This window comes from Diachasmimorpha longicaudata, chromosome 7, assembly GCF_034640455.1.
Source record: "Diachasmimorpha longicaudata isolate KC_UGA_2023 chromosome 7, iyDiaLong2, whole genome shotgun sequence".
Classification (NCBI taxonomy): Eukaryota; Metazoa; Arthropoda; class Insecta; order Hymenoptera; family Braconidae; genus Diachasmimorpha; species Diachasmimorpha longicaudata.
The window spans coordinates 395,159-422,119 of record NC_087231.1 but is presented as its reverse complement, the minus strand read 5'-3'; the positions used below and the strand labels follow the sequence as shown (position 1 = coordinate 422,119).

The 26,961-nt window shown below is 40.1% G+C and overlaps 2 protein-coding genes across 4 annotated transcripts in view; one reads left to right on the top strand and one right to left on the bottom strand.

Annotated features, from left to right (window-relative positions):
* LOC135164605 (uncharacterized) overlaps positions 1-26,961 on the bottom strand; it is a 237,114-nt gene that overhangs the window by 40,086 nt on the left and 170,067 nt on the right. The window contains exon 1 of one of the 3 annotated variants that reach the window (XM_064125107.1): positions 2,149-2,282. The exons of the other annotated variants lie outside the window; for them this stretch is intronic. The gene's annotated coding sequence lies outside the window, so the exon portion shown is untranslated. Of the gene's footprint in view, positions 1-2,148; positions 2,283-26,961 lie in introns of those variants that run through there. 3 annotated transcript variants of the gene reach the window in all.
* LOC135164900 (uncharacterized) lies at positions 13,483-15,221 on the top strand. The gene is made up of 2 exons (XM_064125677.1): positions 13,483-14,889; positions 14,971-15,221. The coding sequence occupies exons 1-2, from the start codon at positions 14,109-14,111 to the stop codon at positions 15,204-15,206; spliced, it is 1,017 nt and encodes a 338-aa protein (XP_063981747.1). The 5' UTR covers positions 13,483-14,108; the 3' UTR covers positions 15,207-15,221.

Below are 26,961 nucleotides of genomic sequence, written 5' to 3'. Positions count from 1 at the left end.
GTGATTATTTTATTTAATCCCAATTTCAACCACTCAAATGGTGGCATTTCTCGTCACAAGTAAAGCGGTTTTACTTCGGATATTTCCCTGTTTGTTGTTAAGCAATGGAAACATCCGATAAACACTTTGTACGCGTTTCAAACCCCATAACTGTGATTAGGAAAAATCAAGTTCAAAGACTTTACCTCGACATGATCAGATTTGGAGGAGAATCGTTGGACGTTATTGATCAAAGACTTTGAACAAATGTTCCTAATAATACGGTGAAGAGGAAAGCCACAATTTGGAAAGAATTCTCTGCATTTTGTGGAGAGAGAAAATATACGCTGGAAACTACAACTACCAATGAAAGGCCATACCACATGACGTGAAATGCCACACATTTAATTGCTTGAAAGTGGAATGAAAATAATAATCCAGGCAAGTACCCCTCGACCTTCAAAATTAATGGACATATTTCCCCTCAGTTTCCCTGCGTAGCATCGATCGGGATGAGTTTCGCAGAAAAACGCTCGCAATTTTTAACCTGCAAAAATTATGCCACTTGTTGCTACGCATCGAAATTCTCGGGAAATATCCAATAATTTTGAAGATTTTGGGGTATTACTACTGATTATTTTTCCCATCCAAATCTTGGCCAATAGGATTGCACCATTCGACGTTATTTTGTATAGTGTCGCGTAGACCGCTACTTACCATATAGGGTCCCTATGACCTCCATATTATTACTAGATCTAGTGTCTGGCGTTCAAATATTGTATTCAATAATTTAAACTCTCGAGAAAAGGTTCAGGCCGTTTGTAATATTTTTAAACACTTTTGAAGATGAAAAAACAAAGCCTTTTGAAATTGTCAGTTTCAGAAACTTGTGAGTGGATACAAGTAATAAATCTTGTAATTTATTGACGTAGCTCAAGCGTCCCAAATAAAACATTCTTTGTATAATTTTTTTGTTATAGAGTTTCCAAGTGTAATTTGAGTCCCACATCGAACCGTTCAAGTCATAAAACATTTTCTCGGAGACAGTCGAATTTCGCCGAGGGAAATTCAAGTATTTTCTCTCTCTCTTTAAAATCCACATGTGATGCCCCGTTGTTAGAATAATGTAGCCCCGGAGTCAAAGCTAAGTAAGCCCAGCGGATCGTGGGGGTGTAGAGCCAACCCCCTAACTGAACTCAAGGGCACGATTGGTCCCCTACTCCTTATTGTGAAACAGGGCCCTTCGTCCTGATACTTAGGATAAATATTGGAGGGAGATTGTAAGGGCAGATCGATTTTAGATGTGGAAACGTTCAGTCTAAGTCTACAACCTAATAATAAAAGTTTCATTATTATAATCCCATACATTGGTGTTTGTATTCATTTAATCAATTAAAAAATCCCGCACTTGTGGAGCAGAGTGGTTTTGCACTCCACGGGCATCGGACCTGCCACCTGGAAACCAGACGGGAACGCAACAAAAGCCAACACGGTATTTCAGCGGAAATTCTTGGAAATTTCACTGGAAATTTTGCATGTTGCTATATATAAAAAAAAACAAATGTTGAAGTAACCCTCAAATGTATCTGACAGATTAAATGGCAATTCGTTGAAAATTATGTCTCATGGTGCAATTCTATCCGCCAAGATTTGGATGCAAAAAATAATCCCCCGAATACTGTTAGAAGGGTGTAGGGAATAATACTTTATGATTCCTCACTATAAACGTTGTGACCTTTTCCCTAATTATTAGTTAATAAATTAGAGGGCGGGTCAAATGTTAAATAAAACGGGGCAGAGGCTGTTATATTAAATACATTTATTTGAAATATTACTTAATAGAATCACAATGTTTTGTTTAGATTACAATATAGAAAATAATGCCTGTTTCTTGGAAATTCTCAGGGGTGGGGGGCAGGCAGGTCACTTGTCGGACCACTTTTTATATTATACAAGAAAAAAGGGGGTGGCTCTACTTTGAAACAAAAGGGGAAGAATTGAGGGGTCCAATACAAATTAAACAATAATAATAATACGAATAATACAATGATGAGATTATTTATAACTAGAAGAGAACAAAGTTAATTGTCACCGTTGGAGGGGTTCCGGGAAACGCAATTGGGGGAGATGATGCCGCTGGGTGATGAGGGGAAAAGAAAGGGTACTCACTCGGGTGATGCCAATTTTCCTTATTTCTGGGGGTTCTGTCCTCCTTATTTGGGGTCCTCCGGGTCTTTAGCCTCTTCCTGGGTGAATCCTGGTCCAGTAGGAGCCTCTCTTCCAGCTCTGAAGTCCTGGGCCAGTTCACTAATTCTCCGCGATTTATAATATTGAATAATGGGGCGCACTGTATCACTTGATTGACAGCTGAACGACGAGTGACGAGTAATTGGCCACTTGAGGAACTCCTCGAAGTATTCGGGGGTCCTCGGCCCAATCTCGTCCATTTCCGGGGTGTAATATTCGCCTTCCCCTGATCCACGATCGATGCTTGTGGGCATCTCCGGGGGCCGAGGGGAGGCGGGGTGACGCACTACGCAACGTGCGTGTGCGCCCATTGTCCTGTAGCGTGTGATGAACAGTGGACTGCGGCGGAGGGGGAGCGCGCTACATCATCTTCTTCCGTCGGTGGCTGAGCGCGGTGAGTAGGGGACAGCGGGAAGGAGGGGGACGGCCTACGTCATCCCATCCTTCAGTGGTGCTTCGTGCTGGTGTTTCTCGCGCTATCCGAGCGCGGTGAGTAGGGGGTCGGGGGAAGGGGAAGGAACCAAGGAAAGGGGCTCTCCAACGGTGTATAAATGAGTGCATGAATATTTAGTAATATTTAGTAAAAATAGGGGGCGTGCGGAGGGGAAAAATCAACATAACCTCTAGGGTTATGTTGCCTCGTCACAACGTTAAGACAGTGAATATATTTAATAAGCAACGTAATACATCATTGGAGCACACTTTAACAACGTATTGACAGTTTCGTAGGTCCTTTACTACTGGGCCGTTACAGGTGTTACACGTGACATGACGTCACACAACAGTCATGCGCAATGGTAACTTTGCATTCCCAACACCTCCTCTCAAAGTTTTAATTCGCTCAAACGGTCTTGTCTGTTATTCCTAACATTTCGAAACAACTCCTTATCTTCGGTCCACTCAAACCCTTGGTCAACGCGTCCGCTGGCATGTCCTCGGTTTTCATATACTTCAGGAGTATCTTGCGTCTATCATAAGCATCTCGGATAAAATGATGTCGAATATCGATGTGCTTGGTCTTAGAATGAAACGCACGGGACTCAACTAATTTCTGTGCGCTCTGATTGTCATTGAACAACACTGTTGGAGGTATAGCTACCCCAATTTCACTTAATAATCCCTGAAGATACAACGCCTCCTTTGTGGCCTCAGCCATAGCCATATACTCGGCCTCGGTACTAGACAAAGCAACTGTACGCTGTTTACGCGCTTCCCAACTTACAGCTCCACTAGCAACGATGAAGGCATACCCTGTGTATGACCGACGATCATCCTGACAAGTACCCCAATCGGCATCAACAACTCCGAAAAGACTCTTACCTGTCTTTCGATATAAAATCCCGAAACCTAATGTGGCCTTTAAATATCTTAACACTCTCTTAGCAGCAATCCAGTGTGACTTGTTGTAATTCAAATTAAACCGACTAAGATAATTTACCGAAAACGATATGTCAGGGTGTGTCGTCACTGCCAAATACATTAGAGCTCCGATCAACTGCTGGTACGGATAAATTCTCATGACACCTCCATCTGGAATCTCCGACTTTGACAACCTAATTCCGACTTCAATGGGACTTGCTGCTGGCTTACAATTCGTCATCCCAAAACGCTCAAGAATAGGCTCTGTGTAACGCCTTTGTGTCAGCCTTACAGTATGTCGATCCTTGCTCTGGAAAAACTCCATTCCCAGACAATTTTTAACCGGTCCCAGATCCTTCATTTCAAAAACTTGTGCGAGCCTCCTCTTAACCTTCTGCATCCACACTAGATCTCTAGTCGCAATCATTATGTCGTCAACATCGATGGCAACCAACAAAATTTCACCACCACGATTTGCGATAAATAAACATGGATCTTGTGCCAACGAACGAAGACCCATTTGACTCAACTCATCTATTAGACGACGATGCCATTGAAGACCCGACTGCCTTAGACCATACAGCGGTTTACGGATCAAACATACCTTTCGACCATTACCTCTCAACGCCGAATACCATTTTCTAGCCGTAGCAAGAATTCCACGATCTTGGATAACCTCACTTCTCGAACCAACTCGCTGACCAGACAATATCTTGCTCAGCGTAACCTCTAGCCGGTTCGGAACCTCCATAAAAACTTCCTCGTTCAACTCTCCATTTAAATAAGCTGTGACTACATCCATCTGGTGAACCTCGAGACCAAACTCAGCCGAAAGCGCGGCAAGCAAACGAATGGACGTCGACCTTACCACCGCCGAAAACGTCTCGTGAAAGTCCTCACCAGGCCTTTGCGAACAGCCCTTTGCCACCAATCTCACTTTCTTCTTTCCTGAAGGCAAGGAATCATCAAATTTTGTCCTAAAAACAAACCTGTTAACGATGACCTTGCGATCGGCAGGACCATCAACGATCTCCCAGGTTTTGTTCTTTATTTGCGACAAATATTCATCGACCATGGCAGCTTCCCATGCATTCACATCAGACGATACAGCTGCCTCTTCCCAGGTTGAAGGATCCATAGCAATGACCAAGTTTGCAAAATGATCATCTCCGTCATCATCAACCTTCTCGTCCCCCTGAAACTGGTCGTTGCTCTCGTAATCAGGGACACTGTTGAACAATTTTCTTGGTCTTCCCCTTGAACCCGTACGAATCATCCTAGGACGACCCCTAGCTCTCCGAACAGCAATTTCCGGACGAGTTTCACAAGCCGCAGGCGCGACAGGTGACTTAAAAACCTCCTCTGATGAGTCAACGCTTTCGTCATCAGAGACCACCTCCTCAAGCCTGACCTGCACTCGTTTAGACTCCAAATCCGTGTCTCTTGAACTGTCCACTTTAGCATTTTCGTGTTGAATTTCTCCATAATCTTTGTTCGATCCTAACCCATCAATAAACCGAACATCTCTACTCACAACAATCCTACGAGACTGGGGACACCATAATCGATAATCCTTCGATTCTGTTGAATATCCAACAAAAATGCACTCGTAAGACCTAGAATCAAACTCGTCCTTCTTTGTCTTATCTAAAACAAACGCCTTTGATCCAAAAACTTTAAAATAATTAACAGACGGTATTTTTCCTGACCAAACCTGAAATGGTGTGCTACCGTGCAAAATCTTCCTCGGACATCTATTCCGAATATAACACGCTGTATTTACAGCTTCTGCCCAAAAAAACGGCGACAATCCAGCTTCTCTCATCATACACCTCGCCATCTCAACCAATGTTCTATTCAAACGCTCTGCAACTCCATTTTGTTCGGGCGTATATGGCGCTGTCAATCTCCTTCCAACTCCATTTTTCTCCAAAAAAACATCGAATGCTCTGTTCCGGTACTCTGTGCCATTATCAGATTGTAACAGCTTGATTTTCCTTCCAGCAAAATTTTCAACTGCAGCCTTGTACCTCTGAAACACTTGCAATACCTCTGATTTCCGTTTCACAAAATAAACCTGACTCCACCTTGACTTATCATCTACAAAAGTAACAAAATATCTCATTCCTGAATGAGATATTTTGCACAACTCATTGGTCCACAGACGTCGGTATAAACAATTACCAACAACTCTTCAGTACGACCTACACTCGATACAGGAAAAGAAATCGTAGTTTGTTTCTCTCGAACACAGGTCTCGCAACTTTGTAATTTTTCACCTGACTTAATCTCTATTCCATGAATCAATCTGTTATTGATCATCAACATTAAATCTCTCTCATTCACATGCCCGAGCTTACGATGCCATTCCTCCAAACTATTCTTTGGAAACACTCGTGACTCAACAATAATTACCTCTTCGGCATTTTTCAAATAATATAAGTCACCAACTCTCTCAGCAATCATACAAATTTTCCCGCTTTTATCAACAATTAAACTCTCTTTTTGTCTAAAAATCACCTCAAAACCATGATCAGTAATTTTGGCGACCGACAATAAATTCGTTCCTAAATCGGATACCTTAAGAACTTTCTCTAAACTATACACTTGACTACCTTGTTTGTTTCTAACTCTCAACTTGACAATACCAACACCGTCAATCTTTGTCTCATTGCTATTTGCAAGGCTCAACGACCTATTTACTTTCGTTAGATTTTGGAAAATGTTACCGTTCGCACACATATGTGACGTGCACCTACTATCGAGACACCACTTCTCACCACTCGTCGAGGATTCAACATTGAAGAACGCCTTCTCATAAACCCCAGCAGCAACTTCTTCTCGATCGTGCCTCTCCTCAGTTTGACCAGCTGATTGCCGACCTAACGTTACGCGACAACCCCTGGCAACGTGATCAAAACCATGGCATCTATAGCACTGTATTCTGCCCCTTTGAGAACCACTTAAAACCGAACGACTCTTCGTCTCATCTTGTTTACCGTGTCCTCGATAATTTCCGAAACCTCGTGAATTTTCACCTCGGTTCTTATTTATACTCTGTTTATTTTGCCCAAACTTCGAGAAACCTCTCTGTCTGACGAACAAAGCATCGTTCTCTGGCTCACCGCTTTTGTTCCGTCTAGACTCCCATTCGTTTAATATTTTGACCTTCAAAATCTCCGGCCTGGGCAACTCATCACGTGATTCCATGGCACATCTGAAATTTTCGTAAGACTCTGGCAAGCTATACAATAATAAAATAGATCACAAGTCTTCATTTACTTCAAGGCCGATCTCACCCAATTTGTCCACTGCATCGAAAAACTCCCCGAGAAAATCAAACGCAAATCTTCTCCTTCTTTCATTGTCACCTGCGTGATCTTCTTCAACAATGTGGCTTTTCTAACAGGCTCTCTCGACTGGTACACCTGCTCCAAACGAAGCCAAACATCTCGTGCTGTCTCTGCACCCTTTAATTGTTTAATTTCAGAACGACTCACGGCTAATATAATGTCTGCTTTGGCTTTTCTGTCCTTTCTATCCCACGCTGCAGTTTCTCCATCCGTGGGCCTCAACCTCGTACCATTCACGTAATCAAATAAATCGTGTTTTACTAACACCGCTTCCATCTGGATCTTCCATGTATTATAATTGACTTTTTGCAAAGAATCTATGGATATATTTGCTCCGCCGTTACTCATTTTACTTCACGTGCTCAACAGTCGAATACTCTCGTCTCCGTCACTCCAATAATTCGCACCGGTCTTCCCGTATGCCACACTGTAGCTAACTGTATCACTGTCTCTGTCTATCGTGCCAACGGTCTTCCCGAATTGGACACTACTAAACCACGAAGAATCACACCAAAATTATCTCTTCGATAATTGCCCAAAAAAAAACCGAAACCTGGCGAAATCTGGGTCCATAACCTGTTAGAAGGGTGTAGGGAATAATACTTTATGATTCCTCACTATAAACGTTAAAACAGTGAATATATTTAATAAGCTATGTAATATATAATTGGAGTACACTTTAACAACGTATCGACGGTTTCGAGGGTCCTTTACTACTGGGCCGTTACAGGTGTTACACGTGACATGACGTCACACAACAGTCATGCGCAATGATAACTTTGCATTCCCAACAAATACCACTCGAACTTCGAAATTATCTGATATTTCACTCAAGGTTCCCTACAAACAAATAAGCTTGTCAAGTTTTCCAGAAAAATCACTCGCGCTTCGCGCTCGTGATTTTTAAACTGGAAAACTTGGCACGTTCATTTGTTTGCAACGAACCTATCGGGAAATATCCGATAATTTCGGAGCTCTTGTGGTATTATATGCGATAATTTTCGGTAATTTTTATTGAGCCACACAGGAAGATTTCAGAACATTTTGTCATTAAAAATTCAAAATCTCGTGGAGAAGCCAAATAGAATAGTCAATGTCTGTCCATATTTCCCTGAAAATGAACAGAAAATAAGGAACTTGCTGTCATTGCATTTTTGAACTCGGGGAACAGTGACACTGAAGCCCATTTAGGACTAACAATCAGGAAATTTACGATTTCATTGAAAAAACAAGGAAATTGATCTCCAATATTCATATTAGAGTATATGTATACATCTCGGCCATCTATCAACGCATTTTTTTGGTGCATTGGAAATTTGTGAGCACTACATGAACGTTGGTTTATGCAGTTCGTCATTTCTTTTGATTTTTTCCACCATTGGAAACCACTACAAACAAATCCTTTTACATATTGCAGTTCGCTAGCACCCTTACCTATCGATGTTTTGCGAATCTATGAGAACTACAAACAACTACAAACCATTTGAGACAGGAAACCGATGTCAATTTGCATATAGCTATCAATCATTTCCTACTTATGCTTTGAAAGTCGATTGCACGATAATTTCAGTTAGGATTGCAAAAATTAAAAAACTGACATTAACTGCAAACTATTGCAAATAAGAATCCTACGTCATTTCAAATACAACTCTACAATAGTTCTTCACTCTTTGAAAAAAAAACCAATTGAACGTTTATTACGATACCGATCGTGAAATTTCTAGAACTACAATCAACTACAAACGATTGCAGATGAGAATCCAATGTCACGCCCGCTTTAACTATGAAATCGTTCCGAACTGTATTTCGAAAACAGATAGAACCCTCATTCCAGTTCAGATAGGTAAAATTCCAAAACTATTATTATGTATGAACTTTGTTCTATAAGGTTTTTCAAACTTTTCCATTTTTTCCACTGTTAGAAACAACTACAAACAAATCCTTCTACATTTCTCAATTCTCTCCCACCCTTTTTTCCCGGTGTATTCAAAATCTATGAGTACTACAAACAACTACAAACTATTTGAGACAGGAAACCGATGTCATTTGGGCTATAGCTGTCGATTAGTTCATACTCGGGCTCCAAAAATCGATATGGACGCTCATTTCAGTTTACATTTGGAAAATTCGAGAACTACAATCACGTATGGATGTTGGTTCATAAGCATCTTTTTTGAAGTGAAACTTCTTTGCGCTCGTTGGGCTGTAATTCCAATATCGTATGTAACGAAAAAGCGACAGGAAAAGGGAGGGGATGGCGCGCGTGGTGGGGCAGTCGGACGGAAAGAGACATGGGAGAGAAACGAAGACGTGATAGAGTCGGAGTAGGAACATGGCTCATTTTGTTAATATGATGAACAATACTAATAAAACCTTTTTATTAATATTGGGATAGTTCACTGGGAATTACCAATACAGTGGCATCAAATGCTTTTTACACATTTGAAAATCATGAAATCTCCGGTCTAAATTATTCTTCAGTAAAATTCCCGAATTTTAAGCGGTACGAAAATAAGAATTTCGTAATTTATTTAAATATGTACTCTAATATGGATATTGGAGATCAATTTCCTTGATTTTTCACATATAATACCACAAGTGCTTCAAAATTATCGAATATTTCCCGATAGATTCGTTGCAAACAAACGAAGGAGTCAAGTTTTTCAGGCTAAAAAATCACGAGTGCGAAGCACGAGTGATTTTTCCTGAAAAACTTGACGACTTCATTTGTATGCAGGGAACCTAGAGGGAAATATTCTATAATTTTGAAGCTCGAGTGGTATTCAGGGGATTATTTTTCCTATCCATATTTCGGCCAAGAGAATTGTGCCATGACATAAAAAGAGGTTTATTTGGTTAGGTGTCGTTTGTTTATCAAAATTATCAAAAAATTATCGCATGTAATACCACAAGAGCTCCGAAATTATCGGATATTTCCCGATAGGTTCGTTGCAAACAAATGAACGTGTCAAGTTTTCCAGTTTAAAAATCACGAGCGCGAAGCGCGAGTGATTTTTCTGGAAAACTTGACGAGCTTATTTGTTTGCAGGGAACCTTGAGGGAAATATCAGATAATTTCGAAGTTCGAGTGGTATTCGGGGGACTATTTTTTGCATCCAAATCTTGGCCGATAGAATTGCACCATGAGACATAATTTTCAACGAATTGCCATTTAATCTGTCAGATACAATTGAGGGTTACTTCAACATTTGTTTTTTTTTATATATATCAACATGCAAAATTTCCAGTGTAATTTTCAAGAATATCCGCTGAAATACCGTGTTGACTATACAAAATAACGTCGAATGGTGCAATCCTATTGGCCAAGATTTGGATGGGAAAAATAATCGCATATAATACCACAAGAGCTCCGAAATTATCGGATATTTCCCGATAGGTTCGTTGCAAACAAATGAACGTGTCAAGTTTTCCAGTTTAAAAATCACGAGCGCGAAGCGCGAGTGATTTTTCTGGAAAACTTGACAAGCTTATTTATTTGTAGGGAACCTTGAGGGAAATATCAGATAATTTCGAAGTTCGAGTGGTATTCGGGGGATTATTTTTTGCCTCCAAATCTTGGCCGATAGAATTGCACCATGAGACATAATTTTCAACGAATTGCCATTTAATCTGTCAGATACAATTGAGGGTTACTTCAACATTTGTTTTTTTTTATATATATCAACATGCAAAATTTCCAGTGAAATTTCCAAGAATTTCCGCTGAAATACCGTGTTGACTATATAAAATAACGTCGAAAGGTGCAATCCTATTGGCCAAGATTTGGATGGGAAAAATAATCGCTGATATTCGAGGTAGGCTATACAAAATATGAACAAATGGTGCAATTCTATTGGCTGAAATTTGGGTGGGAAAAATAATCAATGAAATCGTAATGTTCCCCGAATTCAAAAATGCAATTTCCTTGTTTTCCGTTCATTTTCAGGGAAATATGAAACAGAAATTGATTATTCTATTTGGTTTCTCCACGAGATCCCGAATTTTCAATGACAAAATGTTCTGAAATCTTCCTGTGTGGCTCAATACAAATGTCCGAAAATTATCAGTAGTAATACTCCAAATCTTCAAAATTATCGGAAATTTCCCGAGAATTTCGATGCGTAGCAACGAGAGAGATAAGTTTTGCAGGTCAAAACTCCCGAGCGTTTTTCTGCAAAACTTATCCCGATCGGTACTATGCAGGGAAACTGAAGGGAAATATCCCATGAATTTTGAAGGTCGAGGGCTATTTGGCTGGATTATGTTTTTCATTTCAATTTCAAGGAATTGAATGTGTGACATGTCGTAGTTGTGGCTTCCAGCGTATATTTTCTGTCTCCACAAAATGCAGAGAATTGTTTCCGAATTGCGGCTTTTGTCTTCACTGTATTATTAGGGACATTATTTTTAATTTTTTGATCAATAATCTCCAAGGATTCTCCTCCAAATCTGCTCATGTCAAGGTAAAGTCTTTGAACTTGATTTTTTGTAATGACAGTTTTGGGGTTTGAAACGCGTAAGTAGTAAGTGGGCACGATTGGCGAATTTTCTTCCAGGAATCGCCCCCCTTCCCCCTTTTTCAAGACGTGTCCGAACACGTTTTCCCCATTGTCCTTTGAGGAGGACGTCGCCGCTCTAGGGCCCCCTGGGGTGAGGGTCCCCAAAAAATGTCATTGTTCGACAGGAAGTGGGTGGTGGGTGGGTGGCAAGGAATGCGGGCAGGTCCCAAAACGCCTGAAAGCATTCCATTGTTATGCAATGGAATGTCGTTCACGTGTTAAGGGAAACTGGGGCCCATTATTTTTTTTTTTTTAGATGGAGGATTGCGCAATGCCCTGGCATGAATGGCGCAGTAAATGGATGATTTTTTTTACAGGTTTTTTAGGGTAATAAATTTTCCCTTTCTATGGAAGACCGTTGGAAAAATTCTCAACGATGTCTCCTTTTTTCTCTCTCTTTTAGTGCATGTTGTTTCCTTTTAAAAGGTTTTTTTTTTATTTAAAGATCAAAAATGTTTTTTGCCTTCCGTCTTTTTGATACCTGAAAAGATGTTGAGGGTTTTTGTAATAAATAATTAAACATAGGGTTTGAATTTTATCCTTTTTTTATATTTCATAAAATCGTAGGTTCCATTTTACAAATGAGTTACATAAAATCATATGTGTATGGTTTTTCAATATGAGGGCATTCTGTAAGCCCCTCCCGCGAATTTATCCAAATAATTGTAACAATTATGGAATAATTCTCCAAATAATTGATACAAATAACCAAGATTTTCGTGGGGTATTGTACGTCGAAGATCATCGCGAGCCAAGAGATAAATTTCCTCGAAATTTACGCGTATGCGATGATGAAGATCCTCCGTGGCAGGCATTCTATTATAATCCATATAATTCATAGCAATTCCTTTAATTGATTGTACAAGCGATTCCTTGTATTCCTTGAGAGGCAATGTCTCCAAGAAATCCAGCCACTGATTAATCCATGCAGCCTTGTTTTTCAATGTAATGATGCTCTGTCCCATCATCATTATGGGAGTCTGATTTGCATCATCATTGCGAACAAAGGTCACGCAGGGATTTTCAAAACTGCGGTGGAATTTCACGTTTATGGCCCCAAATTCCTTTGCAGGTAGATTGTGGTTGATCTTTGGGTGGAACTTCTCAGGGTCAAAGTAATCGGTTACAGCATCCAAATCGTTGAAAAAAAGGGCCCATTCTTCTCGTGTCATTGACAATATGGCGCGTTTCGGGCGTACGCCCATAAATTGCACAACCGGGACGAATTGACCGAAACACGTAACTTTTAAGCCGACACGAATTTGTTTTGTCTCTGATCTATTCAAAGATATAACTTGAGACAAGACCACATGCTGTTCAGCATCACTGAATCCCTTTTGTTTGTTGCTGTCCATGTTAAAAAAATGAATGGATGAAATCAGGACGACTGAATCAAATCCACCGCGAGCACCCGCGTTTTATAGCGCTACGTATGAGAGTGGAGGGGACAGAATCCCCCACTATACGCATGACAGACCTATAACCGTCACACATTATCCCCCACTGCAGGGAGTTCTGCGGCGGCGGCGTCACACATGCGCCCCACTTTCGCGGTTTTTGTATGTTGCGCGGTACCCCCACTCTTACCATGGAACCTTCCTATACCGATTTTTTTTGTTAAATCGAGTGACGCGTTTGTTGTCATTCGTTAAAAGGCATTGCAATAGTAAAAATGTCTAAAAACTTTGAAAGTTACGATTTAGAGTCCCTTAAAAAATATCTCGCGGGTCGCGAATCGTATGAGGGACGACAAAAGCCTCAATTTCGCCAGAAAAGAGTACGCGTATGTGTTGATAAATATACCCATGATGATTACCTAGATAGTGATGACATGTGCAGTCCAACAAAAGCGCGGAAAATCGCGATAGGGTCAGGATTGGAATGCGAAGTGGAAGATTTCCTTGTTGATCCTTCTTGTGTATGCAAATATAAATTTCTCGGTGCAATATGGAATAAAATCCATATCAGATATCGCAGGGATAAATTACACTCTCAAGATGAGGGCATAGACATGTGTACGACTTTTAAAGTATGTTACAATGAAGAACCTGCAGAATCTAATAAAGAAATCGAATCGAATTTTCAAATGAGATATAATCCTCCATCACTGAGAAGCATTGCAATCGCGAATTTATTAAATGAAAGGAAATATGCGAAAAATGCAAAAACTTTGGCTGTGGTTACTAAAGCAATTGTGCATAATAGTGATGTATTATTATATAAAATGTCGAAGTCAAATGGTTTTTTCGACTGCATAGAACACACAAGATTATGCAAAGCAGGAGTGGGGGAAAAACTCTATTGGTACTACTTTTTTAGGGCGTGTGAGGAAGAATATTATCTCCCTGCGGGGGAGGAGACATTGGTCTACAAGAAAGGAAATTGTCCAATCATTGACCTTTCCTTTCAATAGTCAACAAATGCAAAACAAGTGGGGGGCGAAAAAAAAGGAAAACTCGAGCATCCGCCCCCATCAGGTATGCAAAGGACCCCCCACCAAGGGCAAATCTTCAAAAAAGTGTGGAAAACTTAGCCCCTCCTCCTCTAAACTAGGGATGCATCAAGGACCCCAGTGAGATCATTTTACTGCATTTACGTTTTTTACGTCAAAATGACATCAAGTCAAATGAACTCATCTCCAAAATCCAGTTATCAATCAGGTTATCAGCCTGGAACTTTTAAACCTAAAAAATCTAAATATGGTGGAAACAAGGCCAATCAAAACGGAATTAAGATAATTAGTGATCGTGTAGTGCAATATAACAGTGATGAGAAAAGATCAATTGAAAAAATAGTGAAAAAAGTGAAACTCCAACGACGTGAAATTTCCAAGACAGCCCCTGTCATAAATATTGACTTTGACCTCCAAACGCTTGAAAAGATGAAGAAAAAAAACTCAACCAGACGATTGGGCCATAAATCAGCCGGTAGCACTCAAAGTGGTTCTAAAATCCTGAAAGTCAATAATAAAAAAACAAGTGAAATCATGCAAGTGAGTACAGAAGAAAAAAAGTTATGGATTAATATGTTAGAAAAAGATCTTGATTTATTCAATCAAGTGAACTACATTGATAAGAAAAAGGATCTGAAAAAAATACAGGCTCGCGAAAAACGTTTAAAACTCGCGGAAAAAAAGAAGGCCGACTTTATCGCTCGCGAAAAACGTCGCGAGTTAGCTAAGGAAAAACAAAGACAATTTAGAGCTCGCGAATCAGAAAACAATCGATCCAAGGACCTCACATCGAAGGATATCATCCCTGAGCCCATGATGGAATTGGATTCATCGATCGAGATCATTCCCAGCACTCCATCAGTCATCAATTTAATCCTGGAACGCGAGGGTGAAGATGCTCAGCATGGATCATTGAATTTCGCGACCTCAACCCCGAAAAGTAAATATTCAATCAATCAATCATATGAATTTTGAGATTAGATTGATTTAGGCTAATCTTGTATTGTTTTTTTTGTTTCAGAACCGCGAAAATCTATCGAGGAAATCGAGGCCGTTCTAGTCGCGTTGGGCGCGAATCTAGAACAAAGGAATCGCGAGGACGATTACGAAGTGCGATGCACTCCAACGCAGCGTCAAAAAGAGCTTGATCAAATTGCGATGCAATTGGATCAAAGCGGGAATGATGATGATGATGAAGGATTGGCCATCCAGAGTCTTGATTTCACCCCGTTATCACCCAGTAACCGTTCGGGTTAAAAATTCATTAAACATGTCTGTATTTTTTTGAATACCTGAAATAAAATTCATACATTTTATTACATTACCTGTGAGTCTTGACTTTTTTTTTATTGCTAGGCAAGACCCAATATTCCCTCTCCTGTCCCCAGCCCTTTTTTTTTCTCGTAGAAGCTAGGAGAAATTTCTCTCTCGCTTCTTCTTCGTCGGCGCCCTGTAGTCTTTCGTTTATTGTCTCTTTCCTTCTAGTTGTTTAGAAGGTTTAGAGAACAATTTTGACTTTTTCCTCGTCTTTCCTACATATATCCTTACCCTCATCTCCCTCTAACTTACGGGTTAGAGGGTTGAGGGCGAATAGTGGGGCAAAAGTTATATAAACCGTGAGGTTCCACTACTCGCCCTCTTTCACCATCGTCATCCGGAGGACTCCAGTGTCCAGTTTTAGTGTTTTTTTGTGTTTTTCGTTTTTTTTAAAAAAATGGTTGTTGTAACCTGTGCAGGAGCGTGCCAGGAGGATTACGTCCGCGAGGTAAGTTTTTTACATATCTTTTGCATGTTTTTCGTGAGGTTTCGCGGTTTTTAATTTTCAGTTTTTCGCGTCCGCGCTTCATTTTCTATGTTTTTCGTGTAATTTTTTAATATTTTTTAATATCCTCTTGGTGCGGGGTATAAGTTTCGCGTTTTTTAAATTTCAAATCCGCGTATTTTTTCGTTCGTTTTTGGTAGTTGTTTTAGTTTTTTTTTATTTTTTCGCTTGTTTTAGTTTTCAGTTTTTAAATTCTTTTTTGTTTGCTTTAGTTTTTGATTTTTTCGTGTTTTTGTTGTTCTCATTTTTTAATTAATCGTGTTTTTTTATTTTACAGATGCAGGCCACCCGGAGGGAGAGGGAATACCTCAGGGCAGCCAATGAGTGGCTGCGCTGGGAGGATACGGAGGGTGAAACCCTGGATGGCGAAAATATTTTCGCCATCCAGGATCTCCATAACCGGGCCGCCAAATGGTTGGCGGATTCCGAGGACGAGGCCTACATGGTGAGTTTTGTCTCTCTCTCTCTCTCTCACTCTCTCTCTCTCTCTCTCTCTCTCTCTCTCTCTCTATCTCTCTATCCCCTTTATCCCGTTTAAACCCTTCCTGTCATTCCCATCAGTCCTCTCCTAAAATACACCTCTTCCCTTCCTTATTTTCCTATTTATATAAAATTAATTAATTTATTTATTTTTTCTTTTTTGTTGCAGGCCGGGGCTCGCTGGGAAGGAGGTGTCGGTCCGGACACCCCGAGAGCGCGCTGGGTCCGCGCTGTGAGGCGCGAGGCGCGCCAGTTCGAGGCCGAGGGCGAGCAGGTGCTCGCCCTCTACGATGTCGAGGATGCCTGGGCCCTCAGGATCCTCTTCGGGGAGGAGCCCACCCAGCCCGACCTGACCCAGGAGAATTGGGACCTGGAGCAGTGGGACTGAGGCCACTGCCCCCCCCCCAATAATAAATTAAAAAAAAAAGAATTAAAAAAAAATGTAATATAGGATTAAGTTTTTTTGAATAAAATAAAATTTTAAAAATTAATATTTTCTTGTTTATTTATTTATTTATTTCCCTTAGCTTTAAATTAGAAAACGAAACAAAAAAAAAATTTTTTAATTTAAAGAAAAAAAAATTTGTATTTTAGTTTTAAGTTTTATTTTTTAATAAAATTTTTTTAATAAATATTTTCTTTTTTCTATTTTTATTTATTACCCTGGATTTATTTCCCTTAGTTTTAAGTATAAATATTAAGAAAAAAAAAAGTATTTTAGATTTAGATTTATTATTATTATTAAATGTAGTTTAGTTTTAAGTTTTTTAATAAAAAAAATTTTTTAAATCAATAGTTGTGTTCCTTTTTGTTTTTTAAACACTTATTTCTTTTATTTTTAAATTATTATTAAATAGGATTCGGGTGGGGAAAACCTTAGAAAGAATCTTTTCTAGTTTTTATTTATTTATTTATTTATTTTTCTTTGTGTAACATACATTTTTCTTACAGATAATTTTCATTTTCGCGGGCCGCGGGTTTTTGAAACTTCGTATTTCAATTCGAAATACGAACGGCTAAAAACCCGCCAGTCAAAGCTGACGGTGGCGCCCCCCTGACAGTCGGTAACCCCTCCCACAAACGTACATTCCCAGAATTCCACAGTGTCGGTAAAAACGTAGGTCCGCCTCCTGACACCAGGAGGCTCTGCGCAAATGTAAACACTGTAGGGCCCATTTTTTAAAAAATTAATATCTAATGAACAAATAAACTTAAAAATATGTAATTTGGATATTAATTATCAACAAACGATTCCCTATCCCTTAATAATAACTATTCGAGTCTACAAATAAATATTAAGCGAGTGGAGGAATAGCCCCTACTCATTAAATTGTTTAATTAATTATTAAATAATGCAGGCCTACAAACGTTTTTCGTGCATAACAATATTATACAAAACTACTACAATCAATCTAAATTGATAAAATACTTAATTTTCAAATAAACAGTGCGCGCCAACTAGCAGCGGTTAAATCGCGGTTTTTTGAAACCATAAGGCAGAGTCGCAAAACCATCAAGCCGCCGTTTTGGGCCTGTCGCACGTACGATCTTACTCTCAGGTTTCGTGATGACGTCATGATACACTGTCCGACGAATACCATGATAGTCGATCTGGTAGGGATCTGCTTTATCGACAACGAGCGCGCGAATCGAGTCGTAATGAATTTGTTTACGCGATTCATAATTCAGTCTAACCCCTTTTATTTTACTAACTTCCGCGATACTGCCGTCCGGTTTTTTTACGCGATAAGTGTAAAATTTAGGCCCCCCAGAGACAAAAGAAGTAATGAAACTTCCTTCTCCGTAGCCCTCTACTTCGTCGGTCAAATCCCCTAGAAAATTCCCTAGCGGTAATTCATTTGATCCATCGCTGACGTAAATTACCGAATCTGTATCATAATATAAAACACGTTCTTGTTGTTTTTCTAGATAAGAATATAACTTTAGACGCGCGTGAGCGGTTGTATAAGCCGCAATAACAACATTAGCCTTAGTGGACATTTCCGCGGCTTCGTTTAAATGTTTCCAGGACATGAAGAGAGTGTCGTTATCGACAGGAACAAGTCCTGTTACTTCAATTTCAGGATTAAACATTATATTTGCAAATTCCTCATGTGTTCGAATAATAGCTTTTTTTGTCAAGTTCTCCCTCTCCCCAAATTTACCCCAGAGACAGTTTAAACAAAGTTTTGCTACGGCTCTTAATCCGGCATTCTTTTGAATTTTATCTTTGTCAAGTTTTATACCTTCTCGCGTCTCATATTCAGCAATATATCTATTCTTTGATTCATCATCTACACACTCAGCAGGCCAATCCGAAGCCTCTTGTTTTATTTTCAAAAAAGTGTTAATGTATTCGGCAAATAATCCACCTGTTCGCGTCACAGGATTATAACGCGTAGTACTCTTATACTCCCAAAGCTCACTGATTTCTAATATTTTGTACCCCATTTCTACGGCTTTACGAAGTTCTGGAGCGACCCAAGTTCCCAAAAATTCGCGATCAGCGGGATCATCATGAGGGCAATTGTCTTGTACAAGATCATCGCAGCATGATCGACAGAGAGGGAACAGTAACTTTCCATGGGCTTTTACTGGTAAAACAGGGTGAAATAATTGACGAGGGGGTAAAACGCGACATTTCACGAGACCTTCTATCCGCGAAATATTATTATTAGGGCATATAAGCTGACAATCACGCCCCACATGGAGAGTGGGATGTCCAATCGGGAAAATCCCTGTCTTTAAAACGTATGGGTATAACGAACAAACGTCAACATAGCGAATTTTCTCATTATCTTTTACATCATAATGTGTTACGGTATTTCCTGTTCGTCCCCCGAAAAATGCATCGCGCGGATCCAGCGCTATAAACATTTGCTGATCAACGTTTTCTACAAAATTCGCCAACACATGATCTGTCTTTTTTTGACGAATAAAATCGCATTCCCACATTTCAACGACTTCATAACCCGAGTGTCGCAATTCCCGTGTAATCGCCCCTGTTCTCTCATATCGGCTCTCTAGTGTATCCTTGTGACTTAACTCTTTATCTCTATTGAATTTGAAACACCGTGGGCATCCGTGCCAATAACATCCGTGGAACTGATATGCATATTTCTTATTATTATTCGCGGTATCCTCCCAAAAACCATCTAGACGCAGGCCTGAAGTGGTTCTGTGTTCACGAGTTCGTCCGGCATGTATTATTCGATGATTCTCGCAATGTTCGCGCCACAAGAGCCATTCAATTGCGATTTTCGACTGCGTTTTCCCTAACCGATATCCTCCCTGAGGAATAATGCCTATCTGCTTGTCTTTTAAGAAATTTGTTTGAAAAATACGCATGCATGTAGACGCAATCGTTACACATTCTGTAAAAGGACAGACATTTCCAGCATTCATAATCAGTTTTCGAAATTCAACACAGGCTCGTCTCAAAATTGTAACATCAAGTCTGCAATAATGAAGAATTTCTTTACGAAAATCAAATTCATAATCTTCTTCGACACGATCATTATACCAGGATAAGAATTTTTCACGATCTTGTACTCCCATAGTGTCAGCACCATAATATTTTCTATCAGGTATAGGCCCTACGTAGTTTTGATTGTCTTTTGTATTGAAAAAATGTGGAAAATAGCCTTTCGCTATATTCCCCAATCCAAAAGCTTTCGGTAAACTTGCAAGAGCCATGTGAAAATAATTTAAACTGTCTATAAATTTATTATCCCCAAAATCCATCAAGATAATGTTTGTTCCGTTAATTATCGCTTTAATTTGACTGTTAATGCGTTTCATGACGTCTCTCAAAACGAATTGTGAATCATAGCCTTTCGCGTTATGTGCAATACAAACTACTTTTTTATACGTCTTACCCATCGACGTGATGTAATCAACAAATCCTCGCACAGGATCCTCACCATCGAAAACATTTTCCCGATGTTTACACACGCCACACGGATTTCCGTGATTATCGTTGGCGTTCACAATGTCATCGTCGGTCATATCTGCACAACGATCACACACAGTTTGGGCAACGCAAAGATTAGGAATGTGTACGTTGACATCTGTAGTTCCTTGCAGAAGCTCATCCTGTCTGGTTTCAAAGTCGTAGAAAACAAACGCCACACGTTTCAAAGTCAATTTTTTCTTGCTCTTTAAGGTGGGCATATAGCAGAGATGAGAAATATCTTCGTCCTTTTGACATACGTTGCAATAATATTTATGACACACATGATTCTGAGCTTTGCGATGATCAATTTTCGTATTACATTGACCACACAATTTTATATAGTCACAGACGGTGGGGTTATTTCCACTGAAAGATCCTGGTTTCTTATGTTGATCGAAGCACAATTGGCCGTGAAACTCTCGATTACAATCGTCACACACTATTTTATCAACAATCGTAGAGTCACACGGAGGATTCTTCAAACACCTATCACAAGTCCTATCACAAACATGTCCTTGCGTAGTGTAAGGTTTGTTACAATGCTCGCAATAATACTTCACGCCAAAGAATGAAGGTAAATTTTGGATTGGCTCATAGTGGTTCTCTTCAGGATAATACACAATCGGTAAGGTATATCGGACGGCCATCTTTCTGCTAATCAATTCAGGTGTACCATCGTAGAGCACAGGGTGATCTTTTCCGTTTCTCATGAGGGAATAGACCTTGATAAGGCATCCTTCTTCAGCCAAGTATCGCTGATATTGAGCAACTTCCTGTAGACCACAGCCTTCATCAGGAGCAATGACTCCTGCCCTTCGAGTTAGTCTTTCGGCCTCCTTACGTTGCATTTTTCCCTTGCATTGCCGGATTGCCTGCCATACCTCGTGGATCTTGCCCTTATCAGCTCTGGTTTTTAATTTTTCTGCATGTGCTTTGGCCACAACAAGTGATCGGGCTAGACACAAGCCATCTTCATTCGAAATCTGAAGGATACATTTTCTACTAAACCCTCTTTTCATGCCGTTTTCAAGGAAACCTTGACCCACCGGGGCTTCAGCCACGTGAAGTTTGATCCAAAACTTATCGGCACATCCGAAACCGTTTGCGCTCTGCGCGATAGAGCTAACAAGATTCCATAGATCTTGAAACTCATATCCTTTGATCGCACGTGGACTTATCCAGGCATTGTCTCTTTGCATATTTGCAAAATTGAATGTAAGACACATTCGATTCATACCACGCCCTCCAGCCTCAATAATTTTATTATAGACATCACGAAAAGCTTCTTCAACCCAGTCGGCAGGGTCACGACTTTCAGGTAAAGGGTTGATTGCAAACTCCATCACATGTGTGTCGAGTTTGAAACGTGGAAGCCTCTGGCGTGATCGTCGTATTGTCCTTAAGGCCGGCAATCGATTTTCAATCTCTTCTTCGCGGCCATTTTGTTGATCTGAAATTGGGTTTAGTATTTTTCAATAAAAAATATGCCTAAAATTTTTTTCTCGGTATTATAAAAAGGTATGAAGCTAGATACTTACCATTCTGCTGATCTAGTAAATCTAGATTAAACTCTTCAACAGCTTCCAAAGCCTTAGAGTCACTCACAACATTTTCACCACCACCACATTGAATATCAAAGAGCGCAGAATTAAAATTTTCGAATAAATCTCCATCAAAATTATTTTCAATGGCAAAATCACCGAATAACTCAAGATCAAAATTATTTATCCAATCAAAATCTCCTTGTGGAGGTGTAGTATTTTCTTCGGACGGGTCACTGGGCCCCGCTAAATCGTTTGGGTCCGACATTGTGAATGTCCCTTGGACGACTGCAGTTAGTGCGAGAAAATTCGGGCTATATTGGGAAAAGTCAGGGGTTTTACTGTTGGCGCCACAGGGGGGCTACTGCACTTCTTCGCCTTTTTTACCTGCCCCCGCCTACGCGCATTGTCCTTGTCCTAGTCATAGGCAAGCCCACTTGACCCCAATACAGGTGCATTACGTCACGCCCCTCTCTAGCATTTTCAAATCCATATTTTCGGATATCGTAAAATTGTATAAAATGATGAGATTTTAGGCATGATTAATCAGAAGGCAATATGGACACGAGGTGGAAACATCCCTTTACTGCAATGATTTGTGGTCCCACGGGTTGTGGAAAAACATTTTTTGTTAAAAGGTTTTTGAAGGAAATTAAGCAAATGTGCGATACACAAATTGAAAAAGTGATCTTTTATTACGCTGAGTGGCAGAATGGATATTCGGATTATGATAATAATTTTGTCGAATTTCGTGAAGGCCTACCAAGATCTGGAGATTTTGATGATAATAAGCCAAAATTGGTTGTCGTGGACGATTTGATGCGGGAATCTTCGAATGGTGCAATAGTTGATTTATTTACAAAAGGAAGCCATCATAAAAATCTCAGTGTAATGTTTCTATCTCAAAATTTATTCCACCAAGGAAAAGGACAGAGAGACATTTCATTGAATACAAATTACATCGTCGTATTTAAAAATCCCAGAGATCGTGCACAAATTGCCCATTTGGCTCGTCAAATATATCCAGAAGATCCAAAATTTCTGCAAGAAGCCTATTTTGATGCAACGTCGGCAGCTCATGGCTATTTGTTGTTAGATTTGAAACAATCGACTCCTGAAAACTGTAGGTTTCGAACCAATGTATTCCCCAGTGATCCCCATCATTATGTTTATATTCCGCGCAAGGATCGCAATATAAAAGGAGGAGGGGCATCACGGAGTGTACCAGTCGTTCATGTGTGATGGCAACGAGAAGTCGTTCTGAAAGCGGCTCTGTTCGCAAGTCGCTGGGAGAAAAAAATACAGCCTTATTACACGCTCTCATCTACGCACCACCCAGGCTACGCCGGGTAATAATACAACACGCTGATAAAGATTTAATTCGCTGCATTTGCGAGTGTGCTTTAAATTTGTTACACGGAAATATTCCTTTGAAAAATTGTGAGAAATCAAAACTGTGCAAACATAAAAAACTATTGAGAAAACTTGCCGATAAAAAACAAAGTTTAAGCAGCAAGAAAAAAATCATTAATCAGAAAGGTGGTTCAATTTTGCCGATGCTACTGGGTCCTCTGATAAGCGCACTTATCTCAGCCATTGTATAAGGATGGAACATGCACGTAAAATGATTCTTGTACCAGAGGAGAGTGTGGAGCGTCTAAAAAAAAAAAATTCTTCACATGTTGATGCTCACCATGTTTGAACGGAATTGGCTAAAGAAATTCAGCCATCAGCACAAACTCCAGGCACTGTTACAAGCAGATTAGATACCCAGCTATTGGAAATTTTAAATTCGAAAAGCCCTAGAGATGACCATGAAAAATGGAAGTTGTATAACGACGTTCTGAGGCGATATTTGTTTTATACAGAACAAACTAAAACGCCGGTGTTAGAAACGGAGGCCCACGTCGAAACTGAAACCGCTGAACGATACGACCCAAAAGCTATTGTTGCTACTGTACCTAAAGTATATCAGCGAAAAGCCGCTGGTATACTAGAATACATTGACGCCATTGATACTGCTAACAGACTCAAATGGAATTCAAAAGGACAAGTGACTTTGGATGGACAGACATTTCCTGGTGTCAATATTGTGGATCTCATACAAGATGTTGTCAGAGCACGGAAAACATATTCAGCTAAAGGATGGGAGCATTTTGCCGTTTATCTCCAAAGCCTGAACACCCCTCGGGAGTTTCTGGGTAATCCCAAGTTTCATCAGCCTCCACCAGCATTGCCAGACATTAGGAATCGAAGAGAACCTGAAATTTCAGAGGACGAGAGTTCCGCAGACGAAGATAGAAGAAGGAAAAGCTATAGATCACGCACTCCTCCTGTTCATCGCCCCCGTAAAAACTCGAAAAAACCCCGGCTTAGTTCTCCCTACACTGCGAAAACCGACAAAGTTACATCATGGCTTCCGTTTTGAACAATGAAAAACTCTCGAGGACATATTTTGACCTTCCAGAGCCTGAGGCATACACAGGGGCTCGAAATATTTTGTCAAAATATAAGAAAGAAATACCTGAAAGTGAAATAAAAAATTGGCTTAATGCTCAGAACACTTATACCCTTCATAGACCCATTAAGCGTAAATTTCCGCGTCTTCATTATACAGTAACCAACATTGATGATGTGTGGGAGGCTGACTTAGTTGAATTGAGATCATTAAAAACATATAATGATGGGGTTTCATATTTACTTGTAGTTATTGATGTCTTGAGTAAATTTGCCTGGGTAGAGCCATTAAAAGACAAATCAGCATCACAGGTTCTTGAAGCTTTCAAACGTATAATGGATACAAATGGAGGGCGCATTCCTGTTTCGATACAAACGGACAAGGGAAAAGAATTTATGGCCAACAGTGTCCAAAAATTTTTTTCTGATAAGAAAATAAAATTTCGTGTTGCACGTAATCCCGACATAAAAGCTGCAGTTGTGGAGCGCTTCAATCGGACATTGAAGGAACGTATGTGGCGTTACTTTACACATAGTCGAACATATAAGTATACAGATGTTTTGAAACAAATTGTCGAGTCTTATAACAACTCGCGACATTCTTCAATAAAGATGGCGCCTGCGGCTGTGACTATGGATAATGCACCATACGTATGGCGTAATATACAAAGTCGATTCAAGACGGAGAAACCACCTAAAGAATCCTTTAAATATAAAGTTGGTGACTATGTACGCATCAGTCGAACGAAAGGCATCTTTGAGAAAGGATATGAAACTAATTGGAGTAAAGAAATATTCAAAATAACGAAAGCCGTTTTCAAACAATCATTGCCGATATACGAGTTGATGGATTTTGCTGACGAACCAATTGAGGGATTTTTCTACGAACCAGAATTGGTGCTTGTCAATAAACCAACGGACAAGGACGAGTTCATAGTGGAACGTGTCATACGCTCCAAGGGAAAAGGAAAAAATAAGCAGGTTCTTGTTCATTGGGAAGGATATCCTGATAAGTTTGATTCTTGGATACCTGCTGCAGAACTGCATGCAATTGGGAAAAAATGAAGAGAAACGAATTTTATATGGTGCTCCCCAGCAACAGCAGCATGAGCTATCATCCTGATAATACAGCATCGAAATTTACGACCTTGCTTCCAAAACAAGTTGAACTGGAAGGAGAATGGGTAGTGGGTCTGAGTGAAATACAGTTTCCTTGCAATTTTTTACATATACGTAATGGAAAAGATTCTCCAATCAATTTCGTTAGTAATTCAACCGACAAAAAGACCAAGACAAACTCGGTACAAACATTTTTTCTACCTACTGCAGTTTTCAAAGATATAACAGATTTAGTGGGGTTCATGAATACTTTTCCGTCTTTGAGTACTCATATCCGATTTGAATATTTAGCGCAACAAGGTTTTGTGAAAATTGTAAAACACTGCAACTCCAGGAACTGCACTAGCACAGTTCATGCAATAGACTTTTCCGATAAAGTATCCGATATGTTGGGATTTGAGAGACGTATACACAGCCTCACACACGCCAGGCCGTATTGTCAAGGATCTTCACCAGCAAGTTTGGCCAGAGGTTTACCTGCGAATTTGTTCATCTACAGCGATCTTTGTGTACCCTCCGTAACAGGTGACGTGCAGTCATCTCTGTTACGAGTGGTACCATTCAGCGCTTCTACGTATACCTATGGGGCCATGCACTGTACTACGTTTTCCACTCCTCATTATATTCCGTTGATGAGGTATTCATTTCGCACAATTGAAATAGATATAAGATGCAATCAGGGTGATATGATTCCATTCGAGTATGGTCCTTTGAACGTGACACTTCATTTCAAGAGGATTGATTGACTAAAAAAGGAGCCCGTACATTGCATATTACGCAAACCAAGCTGGTGGAGGAACAGTGGACCGATATAATGATTTTGGAAGGATATTCGTTGGAAGTCCTTATCAACGAGGTCATGGAATTGGTGCTTTCCTTGGAGGTCTGTTTCGACGCATTCTGCCCTATCTGGGAAGCGCAGCCCGAGCTGTCGGTAAAGAAGCTCTCAATGCGGGTATTAACGTTGTTGGGGATGTAGTGACAAATGGCAAGCCTTTAAAGGTGGCGCTGGAAGACCGATTAGCCGAGTCTGGATTGAAATTGAAAAGGAGGGCCCAGGACAAAATTGGGACCATGATGCGTGGTTCAGGATATAAGAGGAAGCGTAAACGCCTCGCCTCTCATAAGCTCACTGGCCGCCGATCTGCCAAGACATCCAAAACTCGGAAGAATAAAAAGAAAAGACCCGTTGCAAACAAAAGAAGCAAGAAAGTGAAAAAAGTACCGAGACATAAATCAAAGCGGAAGACTCGTGATTTGTACGATATTTTCAACTAATCATCATGTCGTTTCTACATTCGCACTCTTCTGAGTGTGTGAAGTCGGAGCTGGACCTATTTACCATACCACCTACCCAAACAAGTATTGAAAATTCTCAATTTGTTTATTATAATCCTGTATCTACGCTGTCGGACGATGCCCCAATTGAATTCATCGTACCAGGCCATGGAGAAGAATATATTGATTTGGCACATACCATGATCAAAGTTCGCGCCAGAATCCTGATACCCGATGGCTCTGCTGGTATAGACGACTCTGTTGGGCCTGTGAATAACTTTTTACATTCAATGTTTAACCAAGTGGATGTATATTTCAACCAAAAAGTTGTTACGCCTCCAAATAACCTGTACGCTTATA